The sequence below is a fragment of the Triticum aestivum genome, chromosome 2B, assembly GCF_018294505.1.
Source record: "Triticum aestivum cultivar Chinese Spring chromosome 2B, IWGSC CS RefSeq v2.1, whole genome shotgun sequence".
NCBI classification, from domain to species: domain Eukaryota; kingdom Viridiplantae; phylum Streptophyta; class Magnoliopsida; order Poales; family Poaceae; genus Triticum; species Triticum aestivum.
The window spans coordinates 233,327,248-233,352,594 of NC_057798.1; the positions used below are offsets into that span (position 1 = coordinate 233,327,248).

The 25,347-nt window shown below is 46.1% G+C and overlaps 1 protein-coding gene across 1 annotated transcript; it reads left to right on the plus strand.

Annotated features, from left to right (window-relative positions):
- Positions 1 to 2,114: 2,114 nt before the first annotated feature.
- On the plus strand, positions 2,115 to 6,772 carry LOC123044529 (uncharacterized). Its single transcript, XM_044467289.1, has 5 exons — positions 2,115 to 2,461; positions 3,284 to 3,333; positions 3,707 to 3,784; positions 4,644 to 5,268; positions 5,618 to 6,772. The coding sequence occupies exons 1-5, from the start codon at positions 2,222 to 2,224 to the stop codon at positions 6,452 to 6,454; spliced, it is 1,830 nt and encodes a 609-aa protein (XP_044323224.1). The 5' UTR covers positions 2,115 to 2,221; the 3' UTR covers positions 6,455 to 6,772.
- Positions 6,773 to 25,347: the final 18,575 nt, after the last annotated feature.

Here is a 25,347-nt window from a genome sequence, read left to right on the forward strand (position 1 = left end):
GTTTACTTGCAGTTTGATTCCCTTGTTCTTTTGACCTTTCGAGTAGCAAAGTGCAACATTAGAGAGATACTGGAAGGTTATGGACTTGGTAACTAGAATAGTTACTGGTACGGTTTGACATAACAATCACTAAACTGCCAATTAGACCTAGAAGATAAGAAATAAAGACACTATGCATTTCTTCTTCTTTCTGTCATTCTGTGAGTATTCAGTGCCCCAACCAGAAAAACTTGGACCTTAAAGCATATAATGTACATCTGTTCATCAGAACTGGCCAGAGTTATATAACTGTAGACCTCTTGCGTTCGATTACAAATGAAGCAATTGAGGAAAATTGCCATATCTGTGACCTCTTATGTGTAGATTCTTGCCTCCTTGGTTGAAATTTGTAGCTGCTGGTACCAATGCCATTCTAGCTTTTCCCCCAAATTCTTGATTGATCGATCTTGAACTGTGGGAAGTGCTCACAAACTTAACAAATGTCAGGGCCTTCAGTTTAGTGCAGAACCAGATGCAGCCATAAATGCAGGGCAGCTGGTGACTCCACTATATAAAGATCTCCGAAGAAATGAATTACATACAACTTTATAGCGGTCTGTATAGAATGGAAGCAAGTCATGTCTCTCGCTGGAAGGGGAAGAAGGAGAGCTCGACCGGAGCTCAGCGGATGAGGGTCGCCTTGATCCACCCGTTGGTGAAGGCGACTGCCTTCAAGATTAGAAGGGGAGACCATCGCTCACTATACATACGCTTTAGTGGGAAATCACAAGTGCATTTTCTATACAAAACCATTACGTGGTCATCTATCTTACAAACTATTCACACCAGATTCATAGGGAATAGCACTCATGGAGGCAGTTGAACCAAGCTATCTATGCCTAACTATGACTTCATAGTTTTATCGCCTTCATTGCCGCTGTGGTGGCTTTTGCTCTCTTATATTCCTGCTCGTATAACTGGACTTAATGTGAGCTAATTAGTTTTTGTAATCTCAGGACTGCATTGAACTTGTTGTTGCGCTACTTCTGGGACGAGTTGGTTTTTACAATCTCATGATTTTGTTGAACTCGATGATGTTACTCTTCTCGAATGTTTATTCTTTCCCCTGAACTAGAAAATCGGTTGCTGACGTTTTACATGTGCTAAACTTGCTTCCTACTGATGCATCATGCGGTTTGATCTTGCACCGCTTGGCCATATCGGTTGGACTAGCACCCTCTTGCCGATCTAGTCAACAAGATTGCAAGCATGATAAGAGCATCATCAGCTCGACATGGCAGTCAAACGTCGCGTTGTGGTTGGTCAACAACTCTTTGCCACAACGTGACAAGTTTGTATACCCATGTGTTACATTTTGAAAGTTTGTGGACCAAACGACCACATGCGAGCCAAATTTATACTTTTACGTATTACCTTTGTCCTGATTTATTAGTCCCTTTTGAATTCCGTGCCAAAGTTTGACCTTAAATTTAACTAACAAAATATTAATGCATGTCATAAAAATAATATAATTGGAAACTATGTTCGAATACGAATTCAACAATATAATTTTTGATGACATACAATAATACTCCCACCGTCCGGAAATACTTGTCGAAGGAATGGATATATCTAGACATATCTTAATTTTAGATACATCCAATTTTATTCATTTCTCCGACAAGTATTTTGAGACGGAGGGAGTACTTTATTAGTTAAATCTATAGTCAAAATTTGGCATAAAATATAAAAGGGACTTATAAACCAGAGGTAGTACTTGAGAAGAGTTTAAACTTCCACTGACAAAACTCTCACTTACAAAAGCCAGCCATGTGCATCATAGACCTGCTCAGGGAGGGAAGGGGAAAAAAATGCCATGGGCGTTGTTGCCTCATCTCAGTCAACATTGGGCACATACTAGCGAAGCGAGTAAAAAAGGCTTTGGGTGAGAGTGGCGTGGGCCTCCACCACCGCACGTCCTAGATTAGCACGAACCCAGAATAGTAGAAGAATCTAAAATCCAGAACCCACGCCAAAAGAAAAGAAAAAACAATGGGCGAGACAGGGGCACCGCCCGCCCAGGCGCCCAGCCCACTCCCAGAGACGGAAAGAAAGTGGGGAGAGAGGAGAGACCGAGATACAGAGGCCGACCGCGACGACCCTGACGGACCGCCTCCCTCCATTTCCGACTCGTCCTATTCCTGGCTTGGCCTCCCCTATCGCCTCGCCCGTCCGCGATCGCATGCCGCCCCGACCCAAAAAAAAGGGCGACCGATTTCCTCGGTGCCCGGACGAGGGAGCGCCCCGTCCGATGGTGGTTGTGGTGGTCAAGCAGGAGCAGGACGACGACGCGGCCGCCGCCGCCTGGGGCACGTGGGAGGAGCTCGTGCTCGGCGGCGCCGTCCTCCGCCACGGCGCCGCCGACTGGCGCGCCGTCGCCGCCGAGCTGCGCGCCCGCTCCCCGTGCTCCTTCTCGCCCAAGGTCCGCCCCCACGGCCGAACCCTAGCCTGATACTGCTCGGTCGATTACGATTGCGGGTCGCGTGCCTGTAATGTTGCTTCGATAAGGGCGGATTAGGGCATATATTCAATTTTTTTCGTATTATTAGGGATGCCGAAATGGTTATCCTTGGGGCTGGGAGGGATTGCTTGGTGCTGGCTAGGGTTTCGTGATCATTGCTGGAGATACACCCTCGGCCTTGTTGATGTAGAATGGTTTCGTAGGGATGCAGAGCAAATGTTAGGTTCTCATTTTAGAGATAGTGATTAGGCTGTCATTTAGAGATTGTGCTTAGGCTGCCATTTTGGAGATTGTGATTAGGCTGTCATTTTAGAGATTGTGCTTAGGCTGCCATTTTAGAGATTGTGAGCGTAGATTGATCATGAGTTCCGCGTTCTGAAAATGCAGCAAATGATGACTTGAACCAAACGAGTTGAATCAACGCCCAACCACCATCCACCGATGGAATGTGGCATAATTTCTTCATTTCTTTGTGAGGAAGAATGTGGTCAATTTCAGTTGGTCCTATATTATATAATTACAGTACGACACAGGTTGCACAATTTTTGCTTGCTTTGGTACCAATTACCCAGCGCAATTTGTCCAACAGTTTGGATATGTGGGAGCTCTGTGCCTATACACAGAAACATTTTGAACACTCGCACAGTTGCTTTTACAGATCAAAATATTTGTAATTTTGAAATTGTGTGGGGAGCAGGGAACTTGAATCCCTTACGGCCTGTCCCATCTCATGTTTGGAAGAAGTTACAGTATTGATTGGTTGGCTGTTTTTCTTGTTTGCAGGAATGCGAAGCAAAATTTTCAGAGATTCAAGCACGCTACTCTGCATGCGAGTAAGTGTTACCTATCCCTGTGATGTCTGTACTAACTTGTCCATGTTAATGATCTTCCCATTTAGTTTGAGGTTGTGTATACTACATACCATGATGTATTCCAAGGACAATGTTTGACTTTTTAGTAGAAGAATTTTCAATGTTAATCTATCATTGGCACTGGGCAGGACTGGGAATCAGGTAGAGGTGATAGAAGAAGAAATATATTCAATAATGATTATCAACATTCTCGTATGCAAATTTTAGTATCTTAGCCAATATGCGCAGAACATTTCAACGGACTGTAGTTTAACATAGATAGTTTTGTGTTCTATAGCGAAGTAACTTCTACAATGATGTAATAGTACTTAGCATTGTATTTGCTTCATTGCAGTGCTTGGTTTGAGGAGCTTCGCAAGCAGAGAGTTGCTGAATTGAAAAGGGAGCTGAGGAAATCAGAAAGTTTTATTGGGTTAGTACTTAGTATGTCAATATACACCTTGTTCTTGTTTTTTTTTTGGCATTTTCACATGTAATCTTCATAATTTGTTTTGGATATATTTTAGTTACTTATTGTCCTGCACGTGCAATGCACGTCTTTCTCTATACATAATGCATCAGCTAAACTAGCCATTGACCAGATGACTGAAAGAATGATAGAAGTTGATTAAAAATAGCTCCTCCGAAATCGTCTTTGCTGATAATTAGTCATTAGTTTTTCTCATATAGACTGAAGTTCAAGGAAATGTATGAAGGGAAGGGCATGAGGCAGGGGAGAGAGATTGAGGGGCTGGGAGCACTTTTTGAAGAATTTAAATTTTGATAAATAGAACCAAATAAAAATGCAAAAAGGACAGACCCAGTGCATAGAAGCTCCCACACAAGGTGGGGTCTGGGGAGGGATTATAGGAACCTAGTCTTACCCCTGCAAAGTGCAATGCAGAGAGGCTGGTTCGAACCCAGGACCTCTTGGCACAAGTGGGGAGGACTTCACCACTGCGCCAGGCCTGCAAACATTAGATTAATCATGTTATACAGTGGGGTTAATTATATGGCTTATTTAAACACTCTTTGAACTTAAGACAAATAAAATATAATTAGCAGTCATGAGAAAAAGTCCCACCTTGTTATCGTCGTTGATCAGGTTTCATGGATGGTTAAGGTGATCAGTATCCCAACACAACTTGTACTAAATTAGTAGTTTAGATATTTTTATATTATTCTGTCATCTTGAAGCCAAGTGAAAGTTATCTTAGACACTACTTATGCCATCTGGCTGGAAAATTTTCTTTTTGTTTAATAATGTGCGATTTGGCTTTTCCCTGTTCCAGGTCCTTGCAGTCTGTGATCGAGAGTCTCAGCAATAGCAAACATGATAATGGTAATAACTTAGGATGTCACACTGAATCATGTTCACACACTGAAAATGCAGCTGATACTACTTCCTCGAGCAAAGAATTGTCCAAAGACAGATCATCCGCTGCTAGTTTCACAGAGGAAGCAAGCAACAGTCAAAAATCTCAGAAAGTTCAAAATACATCAGCAGAGACATTATCAAAGCCCCATGCTGAAAAGAAGCTCTGTGCCAAAGATGGTTTGCTTTGGGGCTCTAGAAAGAAAAGGGGATTGAGGGATAAAAGGGCTATTCTGATGGCTGTTGATAGTAGCAGAGATGGTGAAAATACATCTACGCCATGCATACAGGGAGAGGGTTCCTCTGAGGGCTGCATGAAGAAATTGAAAACTCCAAAGGTAGAGCCTGGTGTATCTGTGTGCAAAGCTCCATGCGTACAGAGAGAGGTTCCATCTGAAGTCTGCATCAAGGAACTGAAAAATCCAAAGATAGAGCCTGGTGTATCTGCGTGCGAGGGAGCAAAACCAAAATTGGCAGATATTATGAATAGTATATCCGCTCAAGGTGACTGTAAGATGTTGCAACATCAAATTGATATCCAGGTATTTAATCAGTCTTGTATCCGTACTGCTTCAGTGGGCGTTTTAAATTGTAGTCTTATCTTTTAAAAAAAATTATTGGAGTTGCCCGCTATTTGTTCTGAGAGGATCAAGAAAGTCAGATCTTTGTGGACATAGTGAATTTCCTTTTCGTTTTCTTATTACCTGAGTTACACTATAGTTGGTTAGTGTGGGCGGATTGGGTAAACTGTACATAGTAATATTATATGCTCTGAAAGAGAACTTTTAAGTGGCTCAAATCTTCTGTACAGTTGATCTATTCTAGAGATGAACATAATAGCACAGGTACTTCTGATTTTGTCATCTTATGTCCAATTGTTTCCATCTACAGCGGAAGAGAGCTAGATACAAGAAGATGATCCGTCAGCATATGGATTTCCGAATCCTTCGTTCAAAGATCAAGAGTGGTGCTATCTCTTCTGCCAAGGAGCTCCTAAAAGACATGCTTGTGTTTGTGAATAATGTCCTCACTTTTTTTCCAAAGGCCACACTGGAGCACATGGCTGCAATCGAACTTCGAGGTCTCATATGCAAAACGTTGCAACAGAGTTCAGTTGTTCTCTCCATGAATTGTGAAGCGGGAGGGACAGCTGGTGACCCTGTAATCAAGAAGACCAAGGCAAGGATCGCTAGTGGCCCTGTAATCAAGAAGACTGCTGCTGCAGGGATAGCTGCTGAGCCTGTATTAAAGAAGGCCATGGCAGCGATAGCTAGTGAGCCTGTAATAAAGAAGACAATGGCTGGGATAGCAAGTGAGCCTGTGATGAAGAAGACCGGGGCAGGGATAGCTAGTGAAGCCGTAATCAAGAAGACCGCTGCAAGGGTAGCAAGTGACCCTGTAAGCAAGAAGGTGGCGGCTGGGGCCACTAGTGCCCCTGCATCCAAGAAGATTTCTCGAACATTGCCGCCAGTACGTCATGTGCCTCGTGATGCAAAGAGAAGCAAGGTTTCCTCAAGGGAGACTGGAAGCATTGTCAGTCAGGGTGAGAGCGAGACCAGGGACGTCCACGCCAATGCAGCGGCAACAGCTGAGGAAGAAACTGTCGAGAGAAGTGCGCCAGCCGCCAAGAAGCGAGGGGTCGGGCGGCCTCCAAAGAGTGGTCAGAAGCGTGCTGCACCGCGGCCGCAAGACAGTCCTAGCAAAGGCAGGAAGAGGACTCGACGGTGACAGGGAGAAGCAACGCGGCGGATATGCAGTAGTGTTGTGTACAAATCCTACAAGGAGGTCCTAGAGTAGCTCCATCCAGTGTTGTGTACCACCCTGTCAAAGACTAGGTCAGGGAATCAGGATGTTTTGTAACAGGAAGGAGTGGTGGTTTTCCTGGTGTTTTGTTCAAGGTCAGCTAGATGAACCGCAGCTTTTTGCCTGTAGAGATGTGATCCGAGTTGTTAGGCGCTATACATGTGTCTGTGTTATATAACTGTATGTAATACCCATAGAACTTTCGTTGGTCAAGTATATGGCATCGCAGAATTTTGGAGACAAGTGTTGATGATGTGGACATAGCCATTATAGATATGTCTACAAATATTACATGACATATTTTTCAGGTGATTTCTAGTAATAAATATTTAATTATTTGTTTTAATAACAAGCACAAATATACTACAAATTTATTTATTGTATGTGGAATCAAAGAAGATTTTGACAAGGACATACATGCTATAGAAACAATTACTATCATCTCAAGATTTTACTACCAGAAACAAATCCAACATATATGCATTCATGCCACGCTCCAAAATGAGCTAGTGTCATGCAATGCAACGTGGAAGTGCCCATTGCCTTTTTTTTAGGACAAAGCTAAGCTTTATTGATCATAAGCCACATGAAGTGGGATACAATTCGGATCATGAGGGTTAGCCAACCACATATGGCGCCCCGCACCGAGAGAGAGTGCATGCTTAGCTAAACTATGAGCTTCACCATGTGAAGAACGGTTTTTAAAAACGAAATTACAAGTAAAATCCAAAGAGCGAAGTTTAATTTCTGTTATCACCGAACCATAAGATCCTGGGTTCCCGAGCTTGATGTCATCAACAATCTGCTTGCAATCAGACGCGACAATTAGGTTCCCCAGGAGAAGATCATCAGCCAAAGCGAGGCCTTCTCTACATGCAATTGCCTGCAATGTAGGAGGGTTGATGATCCCTGGCAAAACCAGAGCAGAACTTCCCAGGTAATTTCCCGCCTGGTCCCGGCATACCGCCGCCGCAGACCCTCGTCGATCGCGAAAGACCGCTCCATCGACATGGATCTTTGCAAATCCCGCCGCTGGTGCTTTTGGCCTTGCATGTGCTGCCATATTTACCTGAGGGGCTCCCTGCAAATTGTTTTGAGGTTTTGCATGAATCAGCTCTAGTTCTTTGATGAACCTGCTCACAAAAAGAGAAATGGCCTGCGGGCTTTGTGTGATTCTCTCGTGTATATACTTTCGTCGTGCCGCCCAGATGGACCAAAGAGTGACCGCCACTCGGACAAAGCTGTTATGAATCAAAGACGCCATGAGAGTGAAGATCCACTGTTTCGCGTTTGGTTCCTTCGTGGCGATCATCCGGTCCACCGTTTCACCATCTTCTAACGCCCATACACATCTTGCCACTGAACACTCGAGGAGGGAATGTCTCCAAGAGTCTTGCGAGCCACAGAAACAACAAGAGCTAGTGGTAGACATATTACGGTGAGCTCATACATCTTCTATAGGGAGGGATTGTCTTGCTAATCGCCACAGCAACATTCTGATTTTTGCTGGTACCTGCACATTCCACAGTTGCTTCCATGACTTCTCTTCATTACGCACAGTCGAGGGTCCTGCCGCTCCTTCAAGCCAAGCTCCCCTGCGATTTCGTGTCGCCACCATCATTTTGTACGCCGAGCGGACTGTAAAGTTGCCGCTTCTTTCGAAGTGCCAAGCCCAATAATCATCAAAGTTGCGGGTGCAGATAGGAATCGCTAGGATAGCTTCAACATCCATAGGCATGAAAGTTTGTTCAACTTTTTGCTTGTCCCATGAGGCGGTACTTAAGTTGAAGTAGTCTGAAGCAAGCCTTGGTGGATTAGCAACCTTGCTTCCATAAGATCGGAGCGTTTCATCCCTGGGTATCCAATTATCCATCCATACACCAGTAGTATTCCCATTACCAATGCGTTTTATCAGACCCAACTTCAAAAATATCCAATCCTTCTTTGATAGCTCTCCATATTTGACTTGGGCGGGAGCCTAACTCCGCTTGCAATATCGTTGAATCTGGGAATTACACACTCTTTAGAATCCGGGCGCTCAACGAGTTTGGTTGTTGCAAAATTCTCCAGCCCTGTTTTGCTAGCATTGCAAGGTTAAAAAGTTCAAAGTCTTTGAAGCCTAATCCACCCATAGCCTTCGGTTGAGTCATTGCCTCCCAAGATACCCAACTTGGTTTCCGGTGACCATCTTTGCTGCCCCACCAAAACTTCCTTATTAGCATATTGAGATGTTCACAAAGTCCCCTCGGAAGTTTAAAGCAAGACATGGAGAAAACAGGTATAGCTTGTGCCACCGATTTTACCAATACTTCCTTGCCTACTGTAGAGAGTGTCTTTTCAATCCACCCTTGTATTTTACTGCATAATCTATCTTTCAAAAACTTGAAAGCTTCGTTCTTTGAAGATCCCACATCAGAAGGCATACCCAAATATTTCTCATTTAGAGATTCATTAGGGACTTGGAGAGTTTGCTTGATTTCATCTCGAACACTTTCCGGAACACCCTTGCTGAAAAATATTGATGATTTACCGTAGTTTATACATTGTCCCATGGCTTGACAATAGATGTCCAAGACCTGGTTAACCTCATCTGCTCCCACACTATTCACCTTGAAAAACAATAGGCTGTCATCTGCAAAAAGAAGATGGTTTACATGTGGCGCCTAGGGTGCCACTTATACTCCATTAAGGTTTGATGACTTGTCTCGAGATTTTAACAGGCACGAAAGGCCCTTTGCTGCTAACAAGAACAAGTACGGGGAGATTGGGTCCCCGGGTCTGATGCCTCGTGAAGGGATAAATTGTTCCAACTTCTTACCATTAAACATTATCGAGAATTTCACCGATGTGGCCATGCCCATGACAATATCCACCCATCTCTGTGTGAAGCCGATATTAACCATAATAGCGCGGAGATATGCCCACTCGACCCTATCATAGGCTTTCATCATATCCAGTTTCAAAGCACAGTGTTGATTCTTCTTTGCCTTATTTCTCTTCATGAAGTGTAGGCATTCATAAGCTGCAATTATGTTGTTAGTGATCAACCTACCCGGGACAAAGGCAGACTGCTCCGGAGAGATAATGTCAGGGAGTACTACTTTCAAGCGTTTCGAGATCACTTTTGAAGCAATTATATATAGGACATTGCAAAGACTAATTGGACGGAATTGAGTTAACTGGTTCGGATCCTTTACCTTAGGGATCAAAACGAAAAGAGTCTCGTGTTGGGGAACGTAGCAGAAATTCAAAATTTTCCTACGTGTCACCAAGATCTATCTATGGAGAGACCAGCAACGAGTAGAAAGAGAGTGCATCTACATACCCTTGTAGATCGCTAAGCGGAAGCGTTCAAGTGAACGGGGTTGATGGAGTCGTACTCGTCGTGATTCAAATCACCGATGATCCTAGTGCCGAACGGACGGCACCTCCGCGTTCAACACACGTACAGCCCGGTGACGTCTCCCACGCCTTGATCCAGCAAGGAGAGAGGGAGAGGTTGAGGAAGACTCCATCCAACAGCAACACAACGGCGTGGTGGTGGTGGAGGAGCGTGGCAATCCAGCAGGGCTTCGCCAAGCACCATGGGAGAGGAGGAGTAGGGAGAGAGGTAGGGCTGTGCCAGAACTTCGTGTATAGCTCCCATGCGCCTCCCCACTATATATAGGGGTGGAGGGGTTGGTTTCTTGCCCTCCAAGTCCATTGGGGCGTTGGCCAAGGTGGGAGGAAAGAAATCTCATTATTTCCTTCCCCACCGATTGTTATCCCCCCTTTTTAGGGATCTTGATCTTATCCCTTCGGGATATGATCTTATTCCTTCTAAGGGGGGATCTTGGTGCGCCTTGACCAGGGGTGTGGGGCCTTGCCCCCACTACCCACGTCCATGTGGGTCCCCCCATGCAGGTGGGCCCCACTCCGGAACCTTCTAGAACCTTCCCAGTACAATACCGAAAAATCCCGAACATTTTCCGGTGGCCAAAATAGGACTTCCCATATATAAATCTTTACCTCCGGACCATTCCGGAACTCCTCGTGACGTCCGGGATCTCATCCGAGACTCCGAAGAACATTCGGTAACCACATACAAACTTCCTTTATAACCCTAGCGTCATCGAACCTTAAGTGTGTAGACCCTACGGGTTCGGGAGACATGTAGACATGACCGAGACGTTCTCCGGTCAATAACCAACAGCGGGATCTGGATACCCATGATGGCTCCCACATGTTCCACGATGATCTCATCGGATGAACCATGATGTCAAGGACTTAATCAATCCCGTATTCAATTCCCTTTGTCTATCGGTATGTTACTTGCCCGAGATTCGATCGTCGGTATCCAATACCTTGTTCAATCTCGTTACCGGCAAGTCACTTTACTCGTTCCGTAACACATCATCCCGTGATCAACTCCTTGGTCACATTGCGCATATGATGCTGTCCTACCGAGTGGGCCCAGAGATACCTCTCCGTTTACACGGAGTGACAAATCCCAGTCTCGATCCGCATAAAACAATAGATACTTTCGGAGATACCTGTAGTGCACCTTTATAGTCACCCAGTTACGTTGTGACGTTTGATACACCCAAAGCACTCCTACGGTATCCAGGAGTTACACGCTCTCATGGTCGAAGGAAGAGATACTTGACATTGGCAAAGCTCTAGCAAATGAACTACACGATCTTTTGTGCTAGTCTTAGGATTGGGTCTTGTCCATCACATCATTCTCCTAATGATGTGATCCCGTTATCAACGACATCCAATGTCCATAGCCAGGAAACCATGACTATCTGTTGATCACAACGAGCTAGTCAACTAGAGGCTCACTAGGGACATATTGTGGTCTATGTATTCACACGTGTATTACGATTTCCGGATAATACAGTTATAGCATGAATAAAAGACAATTATCATGAACAAGGAAATATAATAATAATACTTTTATTATTGCCTCTAGGGCATATTTCCAACATCTCGTTGATGCATTCAGTAGACTCATTGCCTTCAACTATTCTCAGCACCATTTCAGTGGCTTCTTCCCCACACAACCCCCAATGTCTCTGGAAGAAATGAGCGGGAAAGCCATCGGGACCAGGTGATTTCATAGGGAACATCTGAACAAGGCGTCCTTTTACCTCTTGCTGTGAATAGGGCGCATTCAACTGGGCATTCATATCATCTTTTACTTTCCTTGGCACGGTCCCAATTACTCTCTCCATATCATGAACTCCCTCGGACATGTATAAGTTTCTGTAGAAAGAGTTTACCATGTCCTCCATCTCACCAGTTTCCTCCATTGGGCTACCATCGGACCGGAGGAGGGCCTTAATCTTGTTCTTTCTTCTTCTACTACTAGCTCTTAGGTGGAAGAAATAAGTGTTTTTGTCCCCATGAGATAGCCACTCAATTCTAGCCCGTTGGCGCCACAAGATCTCTTCACGGTGGTAAAGTCCCACCAATCTGTCCATCACCTTCGTCTCTAGATGAGTCGGCCCAGACCTGCCTGGTTGGGCACGCAAGGCATCCAGGTCAGATTTTAGTTTCTTTATCTCTGCCAAAACTGATCCAAACTCCGTTCGGTCCCAAGCAGACAATCCTTTAGAGAGGTTTTTAAGTTTTCCATGCAGCTCCCCTACCGTGGTAGCAGTAGATTTGTTCTAGTTCTCATTTACCATATCCAAGAAATCTGGGTGTCTTTCCCACATAAGCTCGTACTTGAATGATCATGGCCGCATAGTGAACACACTCTCATCGACCAGTGTTCAGAGGATAGCTGCATGATCCGAGCTGGCTGTGTTTTTGTGTTCTAACTTTGCTGGTGGAAATCCCAAAGACCAATCCGGCGAAGCAACACACTGATCCAGCCTTACCCGAGTAAAAGTGCCCCATGTGACTCTTTTTTCAAACGTCCAAGGGTTCCCCTGATATCCAATATCCGCTAACCCACAAGTGTCGAGCGCATCACGGAATGCATCCATTTGGGCCTGACTTCTGTTGCCAACTCCATCGTGTTCATCTGCTCGCAGGACCTCATTAAAATCCCCCAAGGCCGCCCAAGGTAAAGAGCTTGAGCTAGTTATGCCCCTCAACATATTCCATGTTTTGAACCTCTCATTTACCTGGGCCTCTCCATAGACGAAAGTAAACCTTGCGTGAACACCTAATAAGCAATCCACCTCAACATCCACATGGTACTCAGAGTAACCGATAATTTCAACCCTTATTGAATCATTCCAAAACACACCTAAACCACCACTCCTACCAGAGCTAATAACAGCAAAACCTTTATTGTAACCAAGTGTTTCAGCTAAACTTTCCACACGACTACCCTCTAATTAAGTTTCAACAATGCATACAATAGAGGGGGCAAACTGCTTTGCCATATTGCGAAGCTCTCGAACTGTCGCTGTTTGCCAGCACCACGACAGTTCCACACGAGGATACTCATTGGGCCCAGCGGCGCTCGTCATAGGGGCCCGCCTCACTTGGTTTAGCTGCTGCATTGTTTCCTTCACTTTCATCAGAAGCTTTGACTCTCTTTGTGAAAGGATCGATATAGTTGACTAGAGGGGGGGGGGTGAATAGGCAACTAACAATTTTTAGCTTTTCTTTACCAATTTCAACTTTGCATCAAAGTAGGTTGTCTAGATATGCAACTAGGTGAGAAACCTATATGATGCGATAACAACAAGCACACAAGCAAGCAAGAGATGCAACACAATATAAGCTTGCACAAGTAAAGGTGAGAGATAACCAAAAGGGGAACCGATGGAGACGAGGATGTGTTACCGAAGTTCCTTCCTTTTGAGGGGAAGTACGTCTCCGTTAGAGCGGAGTGGAGGCACAATGCTCCCCAAGAAGCCACTAGGGCCACCATATTCTCCTCACGCCCTCACACAATGCGAGATGCTGTGATTCCACTATTGGTGCCCTTGGAGGCGACAACCGGACCTTTATAAACAAGGTTGAGGCTCTCTCCACAACTTAATTGGAGGCTCCCAACGAAACCCCGGAGCTTCACCACAATGGAATGTGGCTCCGAAGTGACCTCTTCCGTCTAGGGCGCCCAAGCACCCAAGAGTAACAAAATCCACACAAGAAAGTATGGGGGAATCAAATATCCTTTGGTGGAAGTGTAGATCTAGGTCTCCTCCTTAAATCCCTAGCAAATCAACGAGTTTGAGTGGCTAGAGAGAGAGATCGGGCAAGAGAGATTTAATGGCAGTAATGGAGGAGAGAGAGAGGCAGGGGTGGATGGGAGGTAGGAGAAGCACCTCCTTAAATAGGCCCCCAAGATCCAACCATTATGTGCAGAAACGCGTAGGAGCGGAACTTCCAGTGGCTCACCCGGCAGTATCAGTTTATCGAAACAAACCGAAACTACCGCACAACCACCGCTCAACTACCGGGCCATATACAAAAAGTAAACCCCTCAGGCCGGTAGTTGGAGTGGAGGTTGGACCGGAACTACCGCTGGGCCAGCAGTTCCTCGGCGGTGGGGTCCGAGGCGGTACTACCACCGTGAACACTGGTAGTACCGGTTTATCAAGAAAAATTGGAACTGCCGTTCCACCGCTGGTCTACAACCGCACCCGATATAGAAGGGAGTCACCCCAGAGCGGTACTATGGGCGGTGGTAAGACCGGAACTACCGGCCAGGAGTACAACCGCTCAAAGAAGTGGTACAACCGCCAAGAGCAGGACTGCACAGAACAGAGGATGGGGAACCTCTCTCTCCTCGAACAGAGGGTATATGGTGGGTGCAGAGAATGTGTACGTGAAGGATTCACCCAATACCTTCCGATGTGGATTCCCTCTTAATAGTACGGATATCCTACGACCAAAGGAAATAAAACGTCGGAAACTCCGTCTTCGATCTTTTCCGCACAGAGGGAAATCTAACCGTCTTGCGCCATGCAAAGTGTACCTGAGAAAACAATGGCGCACGATTAGTCACGTGTGTTGTCATCATCACCAAAACCCTAAGGCAAAGGATGCCTTTACAATCTCCCCCTTTTTGGTGGATGATGACAACCACACGATTAGTCCGGGAGTTCTAAAAGAAAAGGAGGGGCTCCCCCTGAGTGTGAGCACTATTTAGAGTTTGCTTTTGGAATGCAAAGTGCGCACACTAGGGAATGCTCCCCCTAGATTTTAGAGACCAACCAGAGACAGCAAAACAACCGCAATAAACATAAAGCAGTAGAGACAAGGGAAGGTCACCAACAACATATAATAAACTCGACTGAAGGAAGGGTGCATATATAAATAGAACGACGCATGTCTTACACCATGCACGAGATCACAACATAGAATAAGTCCATAGAGTACTAAAAACAAAGGGCACTAGAAAGAGCAAGCAAATAAACTAGAAGGACCAACTGCAAATAACCACCCATGCAACTCCCGTGACCTAATGGAGCTCTCTCCCCCTTTGGCAACGAAACATCAAAAAGGAAAAGAGCGAAGCTAGCGTCCCGGGGCTCAGTAGACCTCCTCGCCAGTAGCCGCAGAGCTGTCAGACGCATCATCATCAATATCATCATCAGGATCCTAAGCCTCATCAGACTCCTCAGACTCCTCAGACCTCGCAGTAGCTGCCTCAGGAACACGGACAGAGGAAGTGGCAGGCGCTTCATCAAACCACTGACAGTTTTCCATGCACCACGAGTCCTCAGGAGTGATAGACTTCTCAGAGCCACTCTGCACACCTGGCACATTGAGGTGCTTCATCAACTGAATCTGCCTGTGACGCGCCATCTTCTCAGCAACATGGGCCTTGTAGAGCTTCTTCTGAATGTGAGTCTGTAAGCAGAAGGTCTTCTTGATCTTTGAAGTCAGCTTCTCAACCCACAAGGGCTGGACCCCAGGCTCTAGCTCAAAGTCCTCGTCGTCCGAGGTAGCAACCACATCCTCCTGATTGCCTGAAGCAATGCGAGGGGTCTTATGCTTCTTTTTCCTTAGCTCCTTAACCTCATGCTCTGTGAGGTTGTCAGGGGTGGTGAGAGGCTCGCCTGGCCTACGGATTGCCCAAACTATGCTCAGAAACTGCATCACAAAAGGAGCATATATTGGTACCTTGCGGTACAACACCATAATGTACATCTCCTCCCATAGCCACTTGGAGACATCAAACGTGGCACCGGATCCCCTCTTGGTCTTCATGGCCACAAGCAAATCCACCAGATAACCATAGATATCATCTTGATTCCCAACCTTGGGAAGCAGCACACAACGGAACACATGATGCATAATGTCATAGACTGGCAAAAGATCATTGGACTTGCCCACAATACCATGTCCAGGGATGTATAGAGGGGCAAGCTTCACCTTTTCCATGGGGTGAGCACGGTCATGAGGACGGATGCCACCTTGACCCTCAATCCCGGTATCCTCATAACCAAGAGCATTGCATAAAGCGCTCCACGGGACATGAAAGAACTCATCACGACACATAAAGGAGAGATGGTGTTCCGCATCAGAGCCAAAGTGGACTGTAGCATAGAACTGATGGACGAGCTGCACATTGAAATCACAGTTCACGGTCATGAGCTTGATCAAATCAAACTCTTCACAGATCGCCAGAGCTTCTCCAAAGTAATCGGGGTGGTCCCTCCAATGATCGATGTTAATGGACCACATCCGAGTGAACTTGTTCTTGTGATGCTTGAACACTTCTGACACAATCCTCATCTGTAACTCATTCCGGAACGGAGGGTTGTTCCAACGGGGATTCGATGCAACAGTGTAGGGATCCTGGAAATGAAGCTTTTGCCAGTCCGACATCTTGCATTTGTGCACGGGCACCGCAACTCGTTGCTTGGCAGCAGCAGACTTCTCCCGATGAGTGGCCTTGGTAGGAATCACCACCTCATGAGAGTCCTCGTTGTCATCGGACGGTTTGCCCCTACGGGCCCTTTTCTTGGTGTTTTGAGGCTTTCGAGCAGTACGGGAACTAGAACCACCGGTATCCATGGAAGAGATCAAAGAGGAGGCGGCCTCCACGGAGCGAATCCGATGAAGGGCCGACCGATCCAGAGAGCCTGAGGGCGCTCCGGGGCGAAGGACGAAGCAACCGGCGGTGAGGGATAAGAGGAGGGATGAGCATGAAGTGGAAAAGAAAGACCCTTTCTACCCGCTCCCCTTGTATAAGCCCTAGATGTCAACCGGTAGTACTGCTCCTAGGAGCGGTAGTACCGGTCCTGTAGCTACCTGTTGGTTGAGAGCGGTACTTCCGCTCCAGAAGCAGCGGTAGTACCACGTCTAAGCACCGGTAGTACCGGTCAGAGATACTGGTACAGGAAGGAGCGGTACAACCGCTCATGCAGGATCGGAAGTACCGCTGAGACTATACAGCAGAAGGGAAGAACGGTAGAACCGGTCTGACCATCGGTTGTACCGCCAGGTTGCAACAGCCCAAGCACAAGGGGAGATCAAACTTGTGTACATTTGGAAAAGATGGCTTGGGATGAGGAGGCTTAGGATGGAAAGAAGACACTGGAAACAAGAAAAATCACTCTTTAGAGAATTCAAACATCTAGGAGACCGAAAAGAGCTAGGCAAAAAGAAACACACAACAAGGAAAAAACACCTAAGCTCAAGGGCGGTGGCCGGAGCCACCTATGTTTGAGTTAAAAGGGTATGGCACCATGAAGAATTATCCTTGGGCCCATGACCAAAACTCGTCTTTGAAGCACAAGTACCATTAACAATGGCTAATGTGAAAGAGTTGATCAATTTATGCATAATGGGGGGAGGAAGAGTTCATTGAGAGACCAACACTCCCCGTATGTCCATGCCTACACCCAGACAAGAAAGCATGATGAGTATGGTGGGGTGTGCAAGGGTTCAAACCACATTGCTCGAATCAATGATATTTAGCTCATGCCTTAACTCACAAAATCTTGCTTCGTCCAAGGGCTTCGTGAAAATATCTGGAAGGTTATCATGAGTGTTGACATACTTGAGCTTGATCTCCCTTCGCCTAATGTGATCCCGAATGAAGTGATACCGAATCTCAATATGCTTAGTCTTGAAGTGTTGCACCGGGTTGAGAGAGATCTTGATGGCACTTGCATTGTCACACCAAAGAGGAACTTCGTCACAAGTGACACCATAATCCTTCAAAGTTTGCCTCGTCCATAGGAGTTGAGCACAACAACTACCGGAAGCCACATACTCCGCTTCGGTGGACGAGAGAGATACACAACTTTGCTTCTTAGAAGACCAACTCACTAAAGAGCAACCAAGCAATTGGCACCCTCCAGAGGTGGACTTCCTATCCACTTTGTCTCCCGCCCAATCTGAATCTATATAGCCCAAAAGATCAAAGTTGGCTCCTCTTGGGTACCATAAGCCAAAGTTTGGGGTATGAGCCAAATATCGAAAGATTCGCTTGACCGCCACAAAGTGGCTTTCCTTAGGTGCGGCTTAAAACCATGCACAAATTCCCACACTCAACATGATATCCAGTCTAGATGCACAAAGGTAAAGCAAGGATCCAATCATGGAGTAATATACCTTTTGATCCACCGCTTTACCATTGGGATCAATGTCAAGTTGGCATTTGACGGGCATTGGAGTGGAGGCCGGCTTGACATCACTTAGCTTGAATCTCTTGAGCATGTCTTGAGTGTATTTGGCTTGGTTGATGAAGGTTCCTTCTCTTATTTGTTTGATTTCGAACCTGAGAAAGAACTTCAACTCTCCCATCATAGACATCTTGAACTTTGAGGTCATGAGAGCGGCAAATTCTTCATTGAAAGCTTTGTTAGGGGAACCAAAATAATATCATCAACATATAGTTGGGACACAAACAACTCCCCTTTGACCTTCTTACTAAAAAGAGTGGGGTAAATTTTCCCGATTTCGAACCCATGATCTTGTAACAACTCTATAAGATGCTCATACCACGCACGTGGGGCTTGTTTAAGTCCATAGAGCGCCTTGTGGAGTTCGTACACATGATCGGGGAAATAGGGATCCTCAAACCCCGGGGGTTGTTTGACATACACCAACTCATTAATGGGATCATTAAGAAAAAGCACTCTTCACATCCATTGTTGCAGCTTGAAATTATGATGAGAAGCATAAGCAATCAACAAACGAAAAGATTGAAGGCGAGCAACGGGCAAAGGTTTCACCGTAGTCAATACCCTAAATTTGGGAGTAGCCTTGTGCCACCAAACGAGCCTTGTTGCGAACAATGATCCCATGCGCATCTTGCTTGTTCTTGAATATCCACTTGGTTCCAATGACATTATGATTCCCGGTCGGCCTTGGCACTAACTTTCATACTTGATTGTGCTCGAAGTTGTTGAGTTCTTCATGCATGGCATTGAGCCAATCCGGATCCTCGAGCGCCTCATAAAACTTTTGGGGTTCAACACAAGAAGCAAACGCATGATGTTCACAATAGTTTGCTAATTTTCTACGAGTGCTTACCCCCTTTCTTAGGCTTCCAACCACATTCTCCATGAGATGACCTTTGGTAGTGAGCTTGGAAGCGATCTTTGCGGCACGACGCTCTAATTCCTCCTCAGATGTGAAAAGAGGAGGGGTTACATGGTCATCTTGAGAGCCGTCTTGAGCTTGTTCTTGATCTTGAACTTGCTCTTGATCTTGAACTTGCTCGAAGGGGAGAACTTGACCTTGGGCATCATTTGGTGGTTCACCACCATCTTGAAGTTGATCTTGCCCTTGATCTTGTTCACCAGGTTGAGGGCCTTCACTTTGTTCTTCGGAAGCGTGTGGGTCTTGGGTTGGTGATGGCTCCACTTGAGTGGAGCATTGTCCTTCTCCTTCGGCCACAAGGGTTCCTCAATGGGTAGGATATGACCAACACCCATTCTTCTTATGGCTTGGGGGAGGAATTTCATCACCAACATCACAAGTACCACTTTCCTCCACTTGGGAGCCGTTATTCTCATCAAACTCCACGTTACACGTCTCCTCAATGAGTCTGGTGGACTTGTTGAGGACACGGTAAGCATGAGAGTTTGTAGCATAACCAACAAATATGCCCTCATGAGCTCTAGCCTCAAATTTAGACAAGCGAACACCTTTCTTGAGAATGAAACACTTACACTCAAACACCCGGAAGTACTTGAGGTTGGGCTTGTTACCGGTAAGTATTTCATAAGGAGTCTTGTTCAAGCCTTTGTGGAGATAGAGCCGATTGGATGCATGACATGCTGTGTTGATGGATTCGGCCCAAAAGTTGTAAGGAGACTTGAACTCCGCCATCATGGTCCTTGCCGCATCCATCAACATCCGGTTCTTGCTCTCTGCGACACCATTTTGTTGAGGGGTGTATGGTGCAGAATATTGATGCTTGATCCCCTCATCACTAAGAAACTCATCCAAGGTGTAGTTCTTGAACTCGGTGCCGTTGTCACTCCTTATTGTCAAGATCTTTGCATCATGTTGACGTTGAGCTTCATTTGCAAAGTCGATGACGGTTTGTTGAGTCTCACTCTTCCTCTTGAAGAAATATACCCAAGTGTATCTTGAATAATCATCCACAATCACCAAGCAATACTTACTACCCCCATGACTATCAAAGGATGGAGGCCCAAAGAGATCCATGTGAAGGAGCTCCAAGGGTCTCTTCGAGCAGATGATAGTCGTGGGAGGGTGAGCCTTCTCATGTAGCTTTCCTTCGATACAAGAACTTCAAGCACGATCTTTGGCAAAACTAACATTTGTTAGTCCACGGACATGGTCCCCCTTGAGAAGACTTTGCAAAGATCTCATATTGACGTGGGCTAAACGGCGATGCCAAAGCCATCCCACATCAACTTTAGCCATTAGGCATGTCGCGGTCTTAGTGGGTCGCTCCGAAAAGTTAATCACATAAAGACCATTCTCGACATGCCCAACAAAGGCTACTTTAAGAGTCTTGCTCCACAAGAGGGCCACGTTATCAATATCAAAGAAAGTGGCAAAGCCCATGAGTGCAAGTTGACAAACAGAAAGTAGATTGTAAGCAAGGGACTCAACAAGCATGACTTTCTCGATCGTGAGATCATGAGAAATGACAACCTTTCCAAGACCCAATACCTTAGAAGACAAGGCATCACCCCACTCGATGTTGGTGGGCATAGAAGGGATCTTGTGCACGTCCACCACCAAGTCCTTGCTTCCGGTCATATGATTTGTGGCTCCACTATCGAGCAACCATGACCCCCCACTGGAAGCAAATACCTACAAGAGATCAATGCTTGGTTTTAGGTACCCATTTTGTAATGGGTCCTTTGATGTTAGTAACAAGGATCTTAGGAACCCAAATAGACCATTCAATGTACTCATAAGGAGAACCAACAAATTTAGCATAAACATGCCCATCACTAGCACGACACAACACATAAGATGGGTTAAACTCCTCGGCTTTGTTAGAAGGGGTGGCATTGCCCTTTTTGACATCACCACCCTTTACATTGTTCTTCTTCTCCTTAGGAGCATCCTCTCCCTCCTTCACAAAAGTTTGCTTGAGAGGGGGAGGTCGTTTGGTCTTGTCGTTCTTCTTCTTGTTCTTGGACTTGGGTGAAAACCCAACTCCCTCCTTGGCCACAACTTCCTTTTGATTGCTCAAAAGGTCATTGAGGTTCTTCTCACCTTGTATGCACGTTACACAACCTTTCTCAAGTTGCTCCTTCAACCTGGCATTCTCCTCCACAAGATGCACATGCTCACAACACGGGTTAGTAGCATTTGCATTATCAATTAATACCATATGAGGAAAGGTAGCTTTTTCCTTGGTTAGCTTCACTTGGAGTTGATCATGAGACTCTTTGAGGCTAGCATGAGTACCCTTCAAGACTTTGTGGGCCTTGTTGAGTATATCAAACTCCTCCTTGAGTTTAGCATGGTCAACCCCAAGTTTAGCCTTCTCGAAATTTAGCACACAAGATACAACAAGAGCATGATCAAGATCTTTCTTTAATTTAGCATGGTCTCATTGTGTGACTCCTCAAGAGCCAAACGATGCCCACGCTCTTCCTCAAGAGAATTAGAGAGATCCGATATCTCATCGGCATAGTCACGACTATGACCTTCCATCTTAGAGATGGTTTCTTCATGAGCCTCGATCATGCCATTGGCTTCACCAAGTTGTTCCAAGAGAGCAATAAAGTGCTTCTTGGATTTGCCCTTGAGCTTACTCATAAAAGACTCAAATTCATTCACTTCCTCATTAGACCCCTCACTTTCATCAATGCAATCCATCAAGGAGGGATTAGTAATGATGGTGGTTTTGATGTTGGGGGTTACCTTGTTACAGGCTTTAGCCATGAGTCACTTGGCGGTGATGTTCTCGTTGGGTGAATCGAAGAGAGACACCCGTGGAGTTGTGGCAATGGCAACGGAGGCTGACGGTGTCCTGGACTAGGGGGTACTCACCACGTCGTCTCCCGATCAGTTGGATTGGGCCGAGGATCCCCATGGCCGTATACTCATGGGCCAGTCCGGACAGTTGCCGCATACAAGGAAGATTCCACAAGACTTGGCGATCAAGACAAGGACTCCTCCCTCACCGGCGTATTCGGCTAGGACTCTTGTTATCCTAGGCCTTTGGTGCATTATATAAACCGAGGCCAGGCTAGTCGATAGGGAGATAGACAACAACAATCATACCATAGGCTAGCTTCTAGGGTTTAGCCTCTCTGATCTCGTGGTAGATCAACTCTTGTAATACCCACATCATCAATATCAATCAAGCAGGACGTAGGGTTTTACCTCCATCAAGAGGGTCCGAACCTGGGTAAACATTGTGTCCCTTGCCTCCTGTTACCATTGATCCTAAGACACACTGCTTGGGACCCCCTACCCGAGATCCGCCGGTTTTGACACCGACATTGGTGCTTTCATTGAGAGTTCCGCTGTGTGATCGGCGAAAGGATCAATGCCTCGACTGCAGGTCAACTGCGATGTCGGCTTCTTCGTCACCAGCTCGACTGGTCCCCTTGGCTTGACCGAGGACTGCGCCCTACCTCCGATCGTCATGTTCGGATGAAGGCCTTCATCAACACCAACTCCGATCTCTATCAAGATCATGGAGGAGTCATCCATGGAGCTCGGGGGCTCAACGTCAACATTGCCCTCAGGCGACCGTGCTGTTTTTCTGGACAGCAAACTTGTATCCGCCGCCACTGCCTCCTCGAGTGTCGCTTAAATGATTACTTCAGTGGAATTATGCGGAATTAAGTCTACATCAACCCTGCAAAAATTTCGTCGAGTTCCGATGGAGGAATCTCCTGCAATCTCCGATATACCGGAGCCCTGTTGAACCTGGACGAGAATCCGGACGAGTTTAGGGCGTGGTATCCAGCATCTAGCTCGGATGTCCTTTGAAGGATCCAACCGTTGATTTGCTGCGGAATTTCCATATATACCACCTGCCAAAAATTTAGCTCGATCCGACCGTCCAAACTCCGGGAAACTTCCGATTAGTGCATCACTTTTTGGATCTGTTTTCTGCGCGAGAACGAATTCGACCCGAATTCATCTTCTTTATGAACGGGATCTCGGACATCCTTTTTGAAGGAAGTTTTCGTATGGGGTGTTGTGTTTTATTCTCAAACACATCCCAGTAGTATTAAAAGTATTCTTGCAATACGAACTTCACCGTCGCGCCGGTGTCAAACCAACCCGACAACATCACTCCACGGCGGTCGACCTGCGTTAGACACGTCGTCGCTTTGTTGAGCCGAGCTCAACTTCTTCGGATCATCATCTCGGCAAGCCGAACAAGAGTCCGGCATTGCGAAGGATAAATCATCACCAACATCGCCGCCCCACGGATTACACGGAGCGGGCATAGCGGCATCGCCGCACGGTCGCTTCATCAAGCCGGCATCGACCACATCATGACCTGCATCGGCAGGGCCGCACTATTGCTTCTTCAAGCTGGTGTCCATCACGCTGACCTACTTCGACATCTCGGCTGGATCGGGGGCTTCGCCATCTCTTCATCAACCTACTCCGGACACTTCGGCGTCACTAGCCGACCAGGCATGGGTGCGCGGATCGAGTCCGAATTTTGGGAATCACCTTCCTTCGGATTGCTACAACAAATAAACCAGGTGCTATTAATCCTAGTATTTCTTTTTGCTTGTTTGGGTTAAATTTTTCCCAAGGAATTATTACTCTGGTTAGTCCAGCATATGTACACAGGTCTATCAAATGGTAGCCGCATTATCGATGATCGCATGATGGTTCGGTCAGTTTCTGTACACAGTCCGGCGAACGCCGCATCCGGAACTCGGACCGACCTGTGAATCCAGGCTTTGCCACGCCTTTATTGCATTACGCTGACGACCTGCATCGACATCGACTTGGGCGCCAGGCCATATTTCTTTTATTACTCACTTTGCATAAATTATTTATTATGCAACATTTTTTTATTCCTATTATTACTATTATCCCCGGTCTGCACTATTTTTTGTGCACAGGAAAATGATCCAGCCGGACTATATCATTTGACGTCACCTCGGCTGGACGGGGGGCTTCGTCAACACTTCATTACCCCATGCCGGGGACTTCGGCATCACTCTGCCGTCCTGCACTGACCGTGCTATGTCACCACTTCGGAGTGTCGAGCTCCTTGCTCCGCCACCTCGGGACCGGCTTGGGGGATGGAACCTTGTTCCGCATCAAGCTCGGACTGTGTCGTCAATACCGAACACACTAACCAGCTAAGTTGCCTTCATGCTCAAAGCTTTAAATTTTTGACTTGTGTTCGGCTCGACCAAGCATTATACTTTTTTGGAAAAAAGTTGCTTGTAAAAATTTTTCCTTGTCCAAACTCTGTTCGCACACACTTGACGCACTACCCGCGCTCATTATACCTGGGGGCTTCTTTAACAGAAGCTTATTAATACGGGCTTTATGCCCAACACATGTGTCACACTTCCGCATGTACCTTTTATTCACCATTATATGCATCGATATGACTTAAGTTTTGGCCAAGCTGGGTTGCCTGGCTCCTGTGCTTACCCCTACGTTCCCGATTGTTCGGCTAGGTGGTAAAGGGAGCACCTCTGCGATTGTTACTGCCGGGTCAGCCGGATGTGTACCTCAGACTGGGTGAAGCCGAAAGCTAGCGTTCTTAAGGGAATACTCGGTCGATGAACTAAAAGATGATTTCTTACCTATTTATTTACCTGCCCCCAGATGTTTTTCTGCTCTTTTTGCAGTCCGGACATGCACTTTAGGGCATGCCTCCCAGGGAAAGGAACCCCTAACGGAACTATTCTCCCTGGAAGATGTTTCTTACTAACCATGTAATATAACATAACTAGTTGGGCACTTGTCTGATAAAGCACTAATGACCCCTACGCCTGGTCTCCACGCATGCCCCGGTTTTTATAACCGCGAGGGTATTCGGACACACTCCAGACTATTGGGTCCAGAGGTTGAAGCGAAAAGGTCCGCTACGACAAACGATCTACAATCCGGCTAGAAGGCATTCTACATGTCACCTTACATTTTATAGTCAACTTTTACCCAAGTCGCTTGGGGGCTTTTAAATTTATATGAGCCGTTTTATGATAAGTGTTTTTCTTCTTAGTCGTTGCAAAGTTTTTATTATTATTTATCACTCTTTTTTTCGACACAAGTGTGCGGTCACTAGCCGGGGAGCCTAATTTCTCTCTCAAAGCCGCTAGAGTTTAGTTTGCTAAATTGGCCTAGTAAGAAGTACTCCGCCTTCGGGATAGGAGGTTGAAGTCATAGGCTGACCCGCTTGAAGTTTTGAGATAGGATGTGTCATATTAAAGCACGACGGAAGCACCTTTTTTTTTCTAAAGTCCAATTTTCAGATT